Raw genomic sequence first — 13,186 nt, 5'->3', positions numbered from 1 at the left:
TTTTACTCAAATTCACAAACTCTAGCTGATTTTCACATTCAATTCTCTGTCATTGTCACCGCAGGAGCTGGGTATGTGCATGCTCGTGGGTCCCCCCACGTCAGCCACTCGTGGCGGCAGCTGAGGCAGGCACCATCAGCACTGCAGCGGGCAGGGATCCCCAGGCAGGAAGGGAACCAACGCTCTCGGCCTCGAGCTGACAATGATGTCCTTCTTCCAACCACACTCATCACCATGGCCACTTGGAAAACTGCACGTAATTTTCAGACGTGATTTTCTGGAGCCAGGGCAAACAGGATAACCTGGCAACTCTGGCGAGGCGGGACATTATAAATAAACAACAGCCCCAAGGGCAGACTAAGGAGTCAGAATAAGCCCTCTCGAGGGTGGTTGTTGTGATGAGCACTAGAAAGCCAGAAAACACGGGGACCCGCTAAGCACCCAGCTCGTTTTATTGCAGCTTGCTTTTTGTACCAGGGAGGTTTAAATTGGGTATCGGGAGGAATTTTTTCACGGAAAGGGTGGTCAGGGATCGGAACAGGCTGCCATGGAGGCGGTGGAGTTGCCAACCCTGGGGATATTCAGGAGACGTGTGGATGTGGTGCTTAGGGACACAGATCGGTGGTTGGTTTGTGGTGGTGGGTGGGCAGTTGGACAGAAGGATCATGAAGGTCTTTTACAAGTTTTTATTTTGTTTGTTTGTGTTTGTTTTTTGTTTTCTCAGTGACTCTAGGGCTCCGTGACCCCCACGAACACTGTCCCCTCAAGGCCGCGTGAGGCAGGAAGAGGGGGGCCGAGGCCATCACAAGCCCGCCGCCGGGCCCCGTAATGGCGGCCCGCCCCGCGCTGCGCCGCCAGGGGGCGCCTTCCTCCCCCTCCCCACCCAGGACTACAACTCCCAGCATGCCGCGCGGCGCAACCGCGCACGCGCACCCGCCAGCAGCAGGGGGCGGAAGAGGAGGCCCTCGGGGCTGACGGGAGAGGCCCGCCGGCGCCGCCACGACCGGAAGCGCCCGTTGCCGCGGCAACCGTGTCCCCGGTAAACATCCCGGGTGCCCCCGGAAGCCGTCGGGGCCGCGCTGCCCACGCGGGGACCCGCCGCACCGCTGCCGGACGCGGACGCGCCCTACGCGGCCGGGGCGCCAAGCATCGACGCCTGATTGGTCGAAAAAGAGCCGCCGGCCCCGCCCCTTAAGCCCCTCCGCCCAAACGATTGGCCGGGCGGCGTTGCGGCCGGCCAACCGACGCCGGCCACGCTCCGTCCGCAGGAAACCGCACATGGAAAGCCGGGATTGGCGGCCGCGGCTTCGCGCCCCGCCCCCGCCGGCTCGCCATTGGCCGCGTGTTTGGCGTGGGGCGCCGCGATTGGCCGGCCGCCGGGAGCCCCCCTCGCGCTGCGGAGGGGCGCCGTTGATAAGGCGGAGGGGGAGGGCCGCGGCTGCGCCAGCGCGATCGGCGGCGGCGGGGCCGGTTACGTGAGGGACCGGTAGGGCAGGGCCGCGCTCTTCTCTGCCACCGCGGCCCGTGTCGCCATGAGGTCGGCCTGGGCGCTCGCTTTGGCCTGCGCGCTTCTGCTGGCCGGTGAGTGCCCCCCCACACACACACCCCCCGCCGGCCGCATTCTGGAACCTTCTGGCGGCGGAGGCTGAGGGGAGGGGGGGGGGGGGGGGGGGCTGGGGGCACCCGCTCGGCGAGAAGTGAGGGGGAGAGGGGCGCTGGGCACGCTCCCGGGGGGTGGGGGGCTCCTCCCTTCGTTTCTGGGCTTTATTCCACCCCAGCAGGTGGGCGGGGGGCGTGTGGGAGGTTGGGGGGGCATGGGTTTGGGGGGGGGGAGCCGACAATTTGGGTAGCGACACACCGGGGGGGCTCAGCTTGCTGCCTGTCTCTTTCTGTCCAGCGTCCGTTAGCGCTGAGGAGGTGGGTGTGGATGCAACCGTGGAGGATGACTTGGGTAAAAGCAGGGAAGGGTCCCGGACTGACGATGAAGTTGTTCAGAGGTTAGTAGGTGGGGTGCTGGGTAAGCAGCCTTTAAAGCATCAGGAGGTTCTGTTGCTTTTCAAAAAATCAATTTTAGTATCAGTAATGCTTAAAATGGCAGAGGTTGGGGTGTGGGGGAGTAACATGCAAAAAGAAACCTAGTCAGATGTTAAAAATAAAATATATCAAAGGAAGATTGTTGCCTTTTATATGGAGGTAAGACTGAGAACTTGGACTCTGAAGTATTTAACTTGTTTTTGTCCTGTACTGTCAGTTCTGTAAGGAGCAATAAATAAATGGGGGGTATTTTTGCATGTAACTGCATGTGGTAAATTGTGGAGGTTAGTGCCCACTGGTTGAATAGCTCTACACCAACGAATTGCTTCAAATCCTTTGAAATATACCTCACGTTGAGCATTGCAGTAGCTGTAATATACCTCTGTTTGTCCCTCAACTTCATAATAAAATAGTCTTACTTGCAATCATGGATTTTCACTTGCATTTTAGATTGTGGCTATGCACTTGATGATAGCAAGTCTCGCAAATGTCATTTGATCACCACATTTGGGCTATCAGTGTCAGTTAAAAGTTACTGTTTCTCTAATTAGACCATTGCTGTGGTTGCTAGACAATTAGTGGAAACCATACGTAGGCAAGGTTATTTGACAGTTTTTCATTATCTTTACAGAGAGGAAGAAGCTATCCAGCTAGATGGCCTAAATGCATCCCAGATCAAAGAAATCAGAGAAAAATCTGAGAAGTTTGCATTTCAAGCAGAAGTTAATAGAATGATGAAACTTATCATCAATTCTTTATATAAAAATAAAGAGGTTAGTACCTGTGTCAGTAGAACGTGCTAGAACTGTTCATCTATATTCTTGAATTCCTGACAGCTGGATTCTGTTTCAGATTTTCCTGAGAGAACTTATTTCAAATGCTTCGGATGCTTTAGATAAGATACGGTTAATATCCTTGACTGATGAAAATGCTCTTGCTGGTAACGAGGAGCTCACTGTAAAAATCAAGGTAAGAAATACTAGATACGTTGTCTCTTACTGAAGAGCAGTGGCAGGAATGTAAGAAGACAGTGCATCATTATGTTATTCAATTTATTGCCCAGTACTGATGCAAATACAAATTAGGATTACGTTAGGACCAAGTCTCCTTAATACTCTTCCATGATAAGTGTATTAGGTAGTGAGATTTAAAATAAAGTCAAACTTAATCTTTTTCTTTTTTTTTTAGTGTGACAAAGAGAAGAACATGCTTCATGTTACCGATACGGGTATTGGCATGACAAAAGAGGAGTTGATTAAAAACCTGGGTACCATTGCCAAGTCTGGTACAAGTGAATTCTTAAACAAGATGACTGAAATGCAGGATGATAGCCAGTCAACATCTGAGTTAATTGGCCAGTTTGGTGTTGGCTTTTATTCTGCTTTCTTAGTAGCAGACAGAGTTATTGTCACATCAAAACACAACAATGATACTCAGCACATTTGGGAGTCAGATTCAAACGAATTCTCTGTGATTGATGACCCAAGAGGAAACACTTTAGGACGTGGCACAACCATAACGTAAGTACTAAGTTTCCTTGGAAAAAATAAATGGTTTGTAGATAAGTCTTTTTCACTGGAATATGTGGATGACTTTGGCATTGCGACTACATGTGGTGTTTGATTCTTGAAGTATGGATGTTTTCAGTTTAACAGAAATGTCCAAACTATTAACTGCATGCAGAATGTGGACTGGTAATGTAGTAATACAGTTCTTTATTCTGTTAGATGAATGAAAAAAACAATGAGCATACTGACAACTAACTGTTGGCAAGCAATTTCAGGCTTCATCAGCCTGTAGATTCATTCAGTTTCTCGATGCAGTTGTGGTACAACAAAATGTCTACAGGGTTGTAGAGCCTTCTCTTGGAAACAGGTGATTGTTAATACACCAGTCAGACTGGCCTGATGTGACTTTGAAGTTAGATGTAGTTTGACAGCCCTATTTTTTTCCACTTTCATGTGCACATAAATTTCTTTGATCTGGGCTTTAGAGGAGCCCTTCAGTCATTTCTCAGGGCTCCTTACTACTGAAAGGTAGGGCATTGGCATGACAATGACCTTCATTGGCAGGAAAATGTTTGTCTTGGCCCTCTGGGTCCAAATGCTGTCACAGTGCATCAAAGTGTCCTGATCACTGTTGATGAGAGGTTTTTGTTTAGATTTACAGATGTGTTATGACCCCATTTTAAAAAAAAAAAAGGTGGTTTTCCATATGATTTAAGTAGTTTTAATAGAGACTGTATTTTTGAAGAGATACCTGAGCATTTGCTAGTTGAGCTGCAGTTGAATAATTCTGGGTCCCTAGAGCTGCAACAGTGGAAAGATGAGTCTCCTCCAGTAAAACAATTTTAAACTACTAGTCCAGCACTTACTCCTGTATTTTCTTTTAGCCTTGTCTTGAAGGAAGAAGCATCTGATTATCTTGAGTTGGATACTGTTAAAAACCTTGTCAAGAAATACTCACAATTCATAAACTTCCCCATATATGTGTGGAGCAGCAAGGTAAGTGTATTTAACAGAGCATTGTACGCTGAGCTGTATTTCATAGCTCATGGTCTTTCAAGGGCCAGATATTTCAAGAAGGGAGGGCATAGTCTAGAATTTTTACTAGTCTAACTTTCTAAACTTTTACTGTTTTTGGCTGCTTAGATTCAGTGGAAAGGAAGAACTGGCTAGTATTTTGCTAGCTACTTACCACTCAAGGCATGAATTTGTGCTAAGATCACAAATTTTGAAGGAGCTTGGTTTTAAGAACTCAATTTTTTTACCCAAAGAAGCAAAACTGCAAAATATTAGGAAACAATCTTTATTTCACATGCTTTGATTGGTATCTGGAAGCTTTGGTAAGCTCCTAAGCATGGTTAGGTGTCCTTCTCAATAGTGGGCAGCATTTGAACTTCAAGGATTGTTCTTGCAACGTTTTCTTGGTGTAGCACTAACTTGACGTCACCCAATCTGATCAAAGTTGGTGTTTTGTTAAAGGTAAAATGTAAAGCTATGAAGATCTTAAAATTTGAGTACAGTGGCCTCCCAGAGTAGCAAAGGATAGCATGTGGTCATAAAAAATGTGACTGAAAAAACGTATCTACCTATCTGTGGGGAAATGCTTGTAACAGGCAATCAATCTCTCAGCACTGTTTTAACTTGGGTGATTTAGGCCATTTGAGAGAATAGTTACCTAGCAGGTACTCCTAGTAAATAGTCTAAACACCACTTTGAATTGTCTACTTAGACAGAGACTGTTGAAGAGCCTATAGAAGAAGAGGAAGCAAAGGAGAAAGAAGAAACAGATGATGATGAAGCTGCAGTTGAAGAAGAGGAGGAGGAGAAGAAACCAAAAACGAAGAAGGTAAGCTTTTTCAGACTAGGTGAGGTCTTTTAAGTTGCGTCAGATACTTCAGCGGTTTTCATTGTCATCTAGAGGTGTTTTCAAACAGTCCTGTTCAACAACTGGAGTTAGACACCTTGTAAGATGGTAAATAAGATGTTCTTGAAATAAGGTGAATGTCTAACCATAGCCTTTTGAGGCAGGGAGCCCCGCGAGCTTACTACAGGCAGGGAGCCCCGCGAGCTTACTACAGGCAGGGAGCCCCGCGAGCTTACTACAGGCAGGGAGCCCCGCGAGCTTACTACAGGCAGGGAGCCCCGCGAGCTTACTACAGGCAGGGAGCCCCGCGAGCTTACTACAGGCAGGGAGCCCCGCGAGCTTACTACAGGCAGGGAGCCCCGCGAGCTTACTACAGGCAGGGAGCCCCGCGAGCTTACTACAGGCAGGGAGCCCCGCGAGCTTACTACAGGCAGGGAGCCCCGCGAGCTTACTACAGGCAGGGAGCCCCGCGAGCTTACTACAGGCAGGGAGCCCCGCGAGCTTACTACAGGCAGGGAGCCCCGCGAGCTTACTACAGGCAGGGAGCCCCGCGAGCTTACTACAGGCAGGGAGCCCCGCGAGCTTACTACAGGCAGGGAGCCCCGCGAGCTTACTACAGGCAGGGAGCCCCGCGAGCTTACTACAGGCAGGGAGCCCCGCGAGCTTACTACAGGCAGGGAGCCCCGCGAGCTTACTACAGGCAGGGAGCCCCGCGAGCTTACTACAGGCAGGGAGCCCCGCGAGCTTACTACAGGCAGGGAGCCCCGCGAGCTTACTACAGGCAGGGAGCCCCGCGAGCTTACTACAGGCAGGGAGCCCCGCGAGCTTACTACAGGCAGGGAGCCCCGCGAGCTTACTACAGGCAGGGAGCCCCGCGAGCTTACTACAGGCAGGGAGCCCCGCGAGCTTACTACAGGCAGGGAGCCCCGCGAGCTTACTACAGGCAGGGAGCCCCGCGAGCTTACTACAGGCAGGGAGCCCCGCGAGCTTACTACAGGCAGGGAGCCCCGCGAGCTTACTACAGGCAGGGAGCCCCGCGAGCTTACTACAGGCAGGGAGCCCCGCGAGCTTACTACAGGCAGGGAGCCCCGCGAGCTTACTACAGGCAGGGAGCCCCGCGAGCTTACTACAGGCAGGGAGCCCCGCGAGCTTACTACAGGCAGGGAGCCCCGCGAGCTTACTACAGGCAGGGAGCCCCGCGAGCTTACTACAGGCAGGGAGCCCCGCGAGCTTACTACAGGCAGGGAGCCCCGCGAGCTTACTACAGGCAGGGAGCCCCGCGAGCTTACTACAGGCAGGGAGCCCCGCGAGCTTACTACAGGCAGGGAGCCCCGCGAGCTTACTACAGGCAGGGAGCCCCGCGAGCTTACTACAGGCAGGGAGCCCCGCGAGCTTACTACAGGCAGGGAGCCCCGCGAGCTTACTACAGGCAGGGAGCCCCGCGAGCTTACTACAGGCAGGGAGCCCCGCGAGCTTACTACAGGCAGGGAGCCCCGCGAGCTTACTACAGGCAGGGAGCCCCGCGAGCTTACTACAGGCAGGGAGCCCCGCGAGCTTACTACAGGCAGGGAGCCCCGCGAGCTTACTACAGGCAGGGAGCCCCGCGAGCTTACTACAGGCAGGGAGCCCCGCGAGCTTACTACAGGCAGGGAGCCCCGCGAGCTTACTACAGGCAGGGAGCCCCGCGAGCTTACTACAGGCAGGGAGCCCCGCGAGCTTACTACAGGCAGGGAGCCCCGCGAGCTTACTACAGGCAGGGAGCCCCGCGAGCTTACTACAGGCTTAAGGTTTACAGAGTGAACTTCTCAAAGTGATGCTGGATTAAGTAAACTGACACTGGTTTAAATTGAACATAGTCTTTGCTGGGAAGCTTTTTTTCAGAGTGGCAGAAGAAGAGTAATCACAACACTTCAGTGAATGTGAAATGTGCACAGGGTACACTGAAGCGTGGACTTGCTTTTTTTTGCCATGTGTTTATTGCTAATACATACGCTTGAGTGACGTTATCCAGGCCACTGTCTAATTTAGTTTGTAGATTAGAAATATGTAACTTTTCTAGTGATATTTTAGGACTTTAGGCTCAGTGGAGTTTCTTTAATTGACTCAAAACCGGAATTAAAGAATGCATCTTTATTCCTGTGTTTACATACCTAGGTTGAAAAGACTGTCTGGGATTGGGAGCTCATGAATGACATAAAACCAATCTGGCAGAGACCGTCTAAAGAAGTTGAAGAGGATGAATACAAAGCTTTTTACAAAACCTTTTCCAAGGTAAGCTGTAAGCTTCAAAATTGTTCCAAAGCAGTAGGCTTGCTGTAGTATTTCTTACTGTGTAAGCAGCACTGGGTGCTTCATTCTGAAGAATGAATTGTTGTCAGTAGGTGGACTGAACTGCAGATTTTCTGAGGTGTAGCATCTCAGCTAGGAGCTGCTCTCCCTTCCAGAGAGAAGATAATGCCACGCAACTGGCAGGTGGCCTAGGTAGGGAGGTAACGTTTGAGCTCCTGTGAAGTTTACTGATGAATTTAACTAACTGACAGGGAAATTTCATGTAGTTTAAGAGTGGCTGTGTTTGTGTTGTACACCATAAAAGAATGAAGGAAATGGGGCTTTGTAGAAACAATGTTGTCTTTACTTGTAAACACAGTGTAATATGACTTAAGGGTATCGTTCTGTGCATCAGAATCACCTTGCTTGGCTTTAAAAAAGGAAAGCATCTAGTAGTTCTTAGAAGATAACTTGTGTGAGTAACTCAGTAGAATCTGGAACAAATCTCAAACGTTTGGTTCCATAAAGCATGGTTAGATAGTTTAATTGTGTAATAACTTGCAAATTCATGTTATAAATAGAAGAACTGACTTGCCAATACTTACCCAACATAGACTTAAAGAAAACTTCACTTCACAGGAACATGATGATCCAATGGCTTACATCCACTTCACTGCCGAAGGGGAAGTAACTTTCAAATCAATCTTGTTTGTTCCTAATTCTGCTCCACGTGGCTTGTTCGATGAATATGGATCTAAAAAAAGTGATTTCATTAAGGTAAGACAAGCAAGTGATTATTGCTGTAGTTCTCTGTTTAAAAATAATAATCCATAATCTGATCATTGTTCTTCTTGTAATTCAGCTGTATGTTCGAAGAGTGTTCATCACTGATGACTTCCACGACATGATGCCCAAATATCTTAACTTTGTTAAAGGTGTTGTAAGTATTAAAAAAAAAAAAAGAAAAATGTAAGTAAGACTTAATCTTTATTTCCAAAAGCTGCTGGCTATACTTACAAAATTTCTTCTTCAATTAGGTGGATTCTGATGATCTTCCTTTGAATGTATCTCGTGAAACACTTCAGCAGCATAAATTGTTAAAGGTAAGATAGTTGGTCGTAAATTTTTAATCAGGGGCACATTCAAAGTGAATAAGTAGATGAATAGCAAAATTTAGACGATAAATGGCTCGATTTAACTGTTTTAAATATTGTTAGGAGTGTGGAAGTAAAGTATTGGTCACCAAGCAGTGCAGTTTTCAGACCACTTTTGTTTACTTCAAGTCAGAACACTTCAGTGTCCAGAACCCGTTCTTTGCAGTGAGGCTGAATTGAGGGATCTTTCATCTGCACGTTGCTGTAACATTGTATTACTGCTTTTTCTAGGTGATCAGAAAGAAACTTGTTCGTAAAACTCTTGATATGATCAAGAAAATTGCAGAAGAAAAATACAATGACACATTCTGGAAAGAGTTTGGTACTAATGTCAAGCTTGGAGTTATTGAGGATCACTCCAATCGTACACGACTGGCTAAACTTCTTCGCTTCCAGTCTTCTCATCATGAAAGTAACCTTACAAGCCTTGACCAGTATGTGGAAAGAATGAAAGAGAAACAAGACAAAATATATTTCATGGCAGGTGCCAGCAGAAAGGAGGTAAGTGAGCGGGGAAGGAAAGAAATGTTACTGCTATGGTTTTATGGCACAATAAACATTGTGAACTGCTTGTACTTCTTGTAAAGCATGACATAGCTATGGTCCTGTTACTACTGCAGTTCAGTTTTCCTTGTGTTAACACTTATCAAAGAGCACTACAGTTTTCAATAGCTGCTGGTATCAACAATGTTAAACTCGTATCTCGGTCTGTCCTCATTATAGGCTGAGTCATCACCATTTGTTGAACGTCTCCTGAAAAAGGGCTATGAAGTGATCTATCTGACTGAACCTGTAGATGAGTACTGTATTCAAGCTCTGCCAGAATTTGATGGCAAGAGGTTTCAGAACGTAGCAAAAGAAGGAGTTAAGTTCGAAGAAAGTGAAAAATCTAAGGAGAGTCGAGAAGCCTTGGAAAAGGAATTTGAACCACTCTTGAACTGGATGAAAGACAAAGCTCTGAAGGACAAGGTTACAAATATTTAATGCTTACTTGTAAATGCTGCTCTAGTTCATACAAAGCCTTGCGAATTCTGGGGATGTAGAGCTGACCATAACTTTTTGGTCTGTTCTTCTATGGATTAAGAAATGTTTTAACACCTTTACTTCAGGAGGGCAGTGAGTTAGAATGTCACTTTAGAGCTTTCATAAAATACTGAAGTGGCCATGTGGTAGCATATTTGAGCTGTTTAACTCAGTTTGAGTTGTTCTGTGAACTAATTTCAAGGCTTTTTTCTACAGATTGAAAAAGCTGTGCTCTCTCAACGTTTAACCCAGTCTCCATGTGCACTTGTGGCTAGTCAGTATGGATGGTCTGGTAACATGGAAAGAATCATGAAAGCTCAAGCTTACCAAACTGGGAAGGACATATCTACAAAGTAAGCTTTCAGTTAGCAGCAAATGTGAAATGTAGTTGATAAGCCTTGGTTGCTATGGGCACAAGAAGCTTCCATGTGGTTCAAATGATCCTGTGTAGTTTAAGGTCATTCATAAATAAGTTGCAATCTCTATAACAGTCATTGTTTCAAAGCCTGGTAGGTAAAACTCTGCTTACTGAGCAATACTCATCAGTAGTATTTGCATCTGTCATTCGGTGACATAAGGTGAACTATCACAATAACTTGTGTTTTTTAGAGGCTCACTAATAGTGAAGCAGGGAGGGAGGGGGGAGATACCCACAGTAACAAGGTTACAGTCAGTGTTCTTGGGTTTAAAAGGGTACCTGGGTCCCATCCATCAAAACTTACTGATGTGACTTCTATTTCTTCTATTCTTTCCAGTTACTATGCTAGCCAAAAGAAGACATTTGAAATAAACCCCAGACATCCACTGATCAAAGACATGCTGAGGCGAGTCAAGGTAAATTAATAACAGTAGTGAAATGCTGACTGCAAAGCTGTCAGTGCAGCCTAATTAACAGCTGTGTTTGTGGGTTTTTTGTGCTTCCATATTAGGAAAATGAAGATGACAAAACAGTTTCAGATCTTGCAGTGGTATTGTTTGAAACTGCAACTTTGAGATCAGGATACATGTTACCAGACACCAAGGAATACGGAGACAGAATAGAAAGGATGCTTCGTTTGAGTTTAAACATTGACCTGGATGCAAAGGTTAGTTGCCAACAACTTGTAGCTGATGAGAAGCAGATATTTAAATCTATTAAGATGTAACTGCAGTGGTAGACTTGCGTATGTACCTAATTTCCTATACTGCAGTGGGCTCAGGAGCCTGGTCCAACTTTCTGGTTGGGAAAGTGATGAGCTGATGAGCCTTTTGTGCTTGTATCCTCTTCCACTGCTACTGCTCTTTGCGGTTGCGTGGGATTCTGCTTTTCCATTATGCTCTTTTCAAGTACCGCTGCCTTCAAGTGGTGGTTCTGTGGGAGTAAGGTAGGGGCTAGACAGACCAATGTGCCCCCTTCACTAATGGATAAATTCATAAGTTGGGTATAGGTCTTCCCACAGTGCTGTGCAAAAACTTAGGCTGGCTATCCTGCCAGGGAAAATATGATAGTGTATTAGTGCAAAAGAGAATGCAGTTTTTCTTTCAGGTAACCTGGAGCATGTGTTATGATCTGATAGTACCATAGCCTGTATTTAGCTAGTCTGTGACTAGCAAACATTCAAAGCAAATAAAGCTTTGAATGCATAGTGAAGTGTTTATGACCTTCCCACAGGTGGAGGAAGAACCTGAAGAGCCTGAAGATGCAGCTGAGGAGGCAGAGCAAGATGAAGAAGAGGTGGATGCTGATGCTGAAGATAGTGAAACACAGAAGGTAAGGTCTCAAGTTTGATTCTTCTTTCTTCTCTTACATCTATGCGCAGCTTTACCTGGTGCTTCCTGACAACAGATTTCTTCACTTAGCATTCTGTTACCATAGTTGTCAGTGCAAGGTTTTCCAAGCTTTTCTTGGAGGGGAAAAAAACTACTGCACAAATAAATCTTTATTCTGTATCAAGTTTTATTGTAAGAAGAAAAAACTAGGTGTATTCAGGGTTTAGAGATAAATAAAGCTAAAGGTATTGTAATGAGTGCCCCGAGGCAAAAAGTAGTAGTAAATCCCCAGCTGTGAGCTTCCTGTTACCTGTTGGATTTCCACAGCTTGTGGGCAATAGTCTCAACAAATTGGCTATCAAGTACTGTGGTTTCTCGGTGACATTAACTTCTAAGTTACTGTGAAGGCCCGACTGGACCTGCTCGCTTAGGCTGCTTTTGGAAGAGTCCTGTAACGCTACATCTTGAGACTAATAAAAATACAAAGCTTTTAGGGATGTATTTGCCTACTATTATCTATCAGATTACCTAAGAATACACTGAAGAATAATACTTACTGTACTGTAGATAATTATACTAGTTTTGATGTTATCACTACTGCATTTACAGAGTAGTATAAACTGCAGTAATAGCAATAAATAAGGGAGCAAAGTTATGGGATGTTAACAGTACTAATACTATGCCTGAAAGGTAACTTAAAGTATTAAAGATAGTAAACTAAATCTGAATGGGCTGAGAAGTTTTGTTTTGCTTTTTTTAATGTCTCTTCAAAAGTTATATCACTTCTGTTAGTGCTTTGGGAAGTATCAACAGTCTCTCAGTTCATCTGAAATAGCTCTTGTAACTTTTTTTGCACTTTGTAAAAGCAATGTTCTGATTCTCTGTTTGTCTCCACAGGAATCCACAGATGTGAAAGATGAACTGTAAACTGCGCGTGCCTACCATCCTGCATTGGGGGGCTAGGAAAGGATGTGAATTAGATTTTGTTTTTTTCCACTGTAAAAGGTTGAGGGATGGTATGGGGGTTAAGGGCAGAGGAGAATTTTTTTAAGTTGACTTTTCTAAAACATTCCTCATGAATGTAAATTTGTATTATTTAACTGACTTGGTGTAAAATCTTGTCATGTACAAAATAAAATGTTCCCAAACACCAGTAACTCTAAATTCTACATAGTAAGCTCAGCTCATCTTCAAGAATTAAAGGGATTGTCTGGAGTGTTCAGGTCCTTTGTCCAACAGGGAATTTGCTGTCCTGATGCTGTTCTGCACTGGTACAGCCACACTTCTGAAATACACAGCAGTCAAAAGCATACGCTTAAGGCTGGGTTTTGTGTTAACAGATCTGCTGTGCTGTTCAGTCCCAAGTATACCTGGCATCTACGAGCTCTACTCAAACTTGTTTGTGTGGAATAAGCATTCAGGAAGTTATATAATACTGACATCTTAAAGATGAGATAAGGCATTTAAAAATAAGTGTTGGAATTGAAGTCCTGCTGGCTTGAATGGAAAGGCAGTGTTGTAAGAAGTGGGGGTTTGTAGCAGGCTTTCTGAAATGTGCTTAAAACACAGTGGCACTGGATATGACTTTA

General features: G+C 45.8%; 1 protein-coding gene across 1 annotated transcript; it reads left to right on the top strand.

The window, feature by feature from the left end:
• The first annotated feature begins 1,366 nt into the window (after positions 1-1,366).
• HSP90B1 (heat shock protein 90 beta family member 1) lies at positions 1,367-12,750 on the top strand. The gene is made up of 18 exons (XM_048057380.2): positions 1,367-1,581; positions 1,898-1,997; positions 2,666-2,807; positions 2,887-3,003; positions 3,223-3,554; positions 4,427-4,538; positions 5,269-5,385; positions 7,558-7,674; positions 8,311-8,448; positions 8,534-8,611; positions 8,709-8,774; positions 9,057-9,326; positions 9,549-9,794; positions 10,065-10,201; positions 10,604-10,682; positions 10,778-10,933; positions 11,500-11,598; positions 12,495-12,750. The coding sequence occupies exons 1-18, from the start codon at positions 1,533-1,535 to the stop codon at positions 12,522-12,524; spliced, it is 2,385 nt and encodes a 794-aa protein (XP_047913337.2). The 5' UTR covers positions 1,367-1,532; the 3' UTR covers positions 12,525-12,750.
• The last annotated feature ends 436 nt before the right edge of the window (positions 12,751-13,186 follow it).

The sequence above is a fragment of the Anser cygnoides genome, chromosome 1 (genome assembly GCF_040182565.1).
Source record: "Anser cygnoides isolate HZ-2024a breed goose chromosome 1, Taihu_goose_T2T_genome, whole genome shotgun sequence".
NCBI classification, from domain to species: Eukaryota; Metazoa; Chordata; class Aves; order Anseriformes; family Anatidae; genus Anser; species Anser cygnoides.
Note: the sequence above shows the minus strand (reverse complement) of the source record. Positions and strands in the feature narration are given on the sequence as shown.

Bases quoted from the DNA above. Each gene is read 5' to 3' on its own strand.
- HSP90B1 (XM_048057380.2), top strand. From the start codon at position 1,533: ATGAGGTCGGCCTGGGCGCTCGCTTTGGCCTGCGCGCTTCTGCTGGCC. The intron at 1,582-1,897 runs GTGAGTGCCCCC...CTTTCTGTCCAG, and splicing joins CTGCGCGCTTCTGCTGGCCG to CGTCCGTTAGCGCTGAGGAG. The intron at 9,327-9,548 runs GTAAGTGAGCGG...TCCTCATTATAG, and splicing joins CAGGTGCCAGCAGAAAGGAG to GCTGAGTCATCACCATTTGT.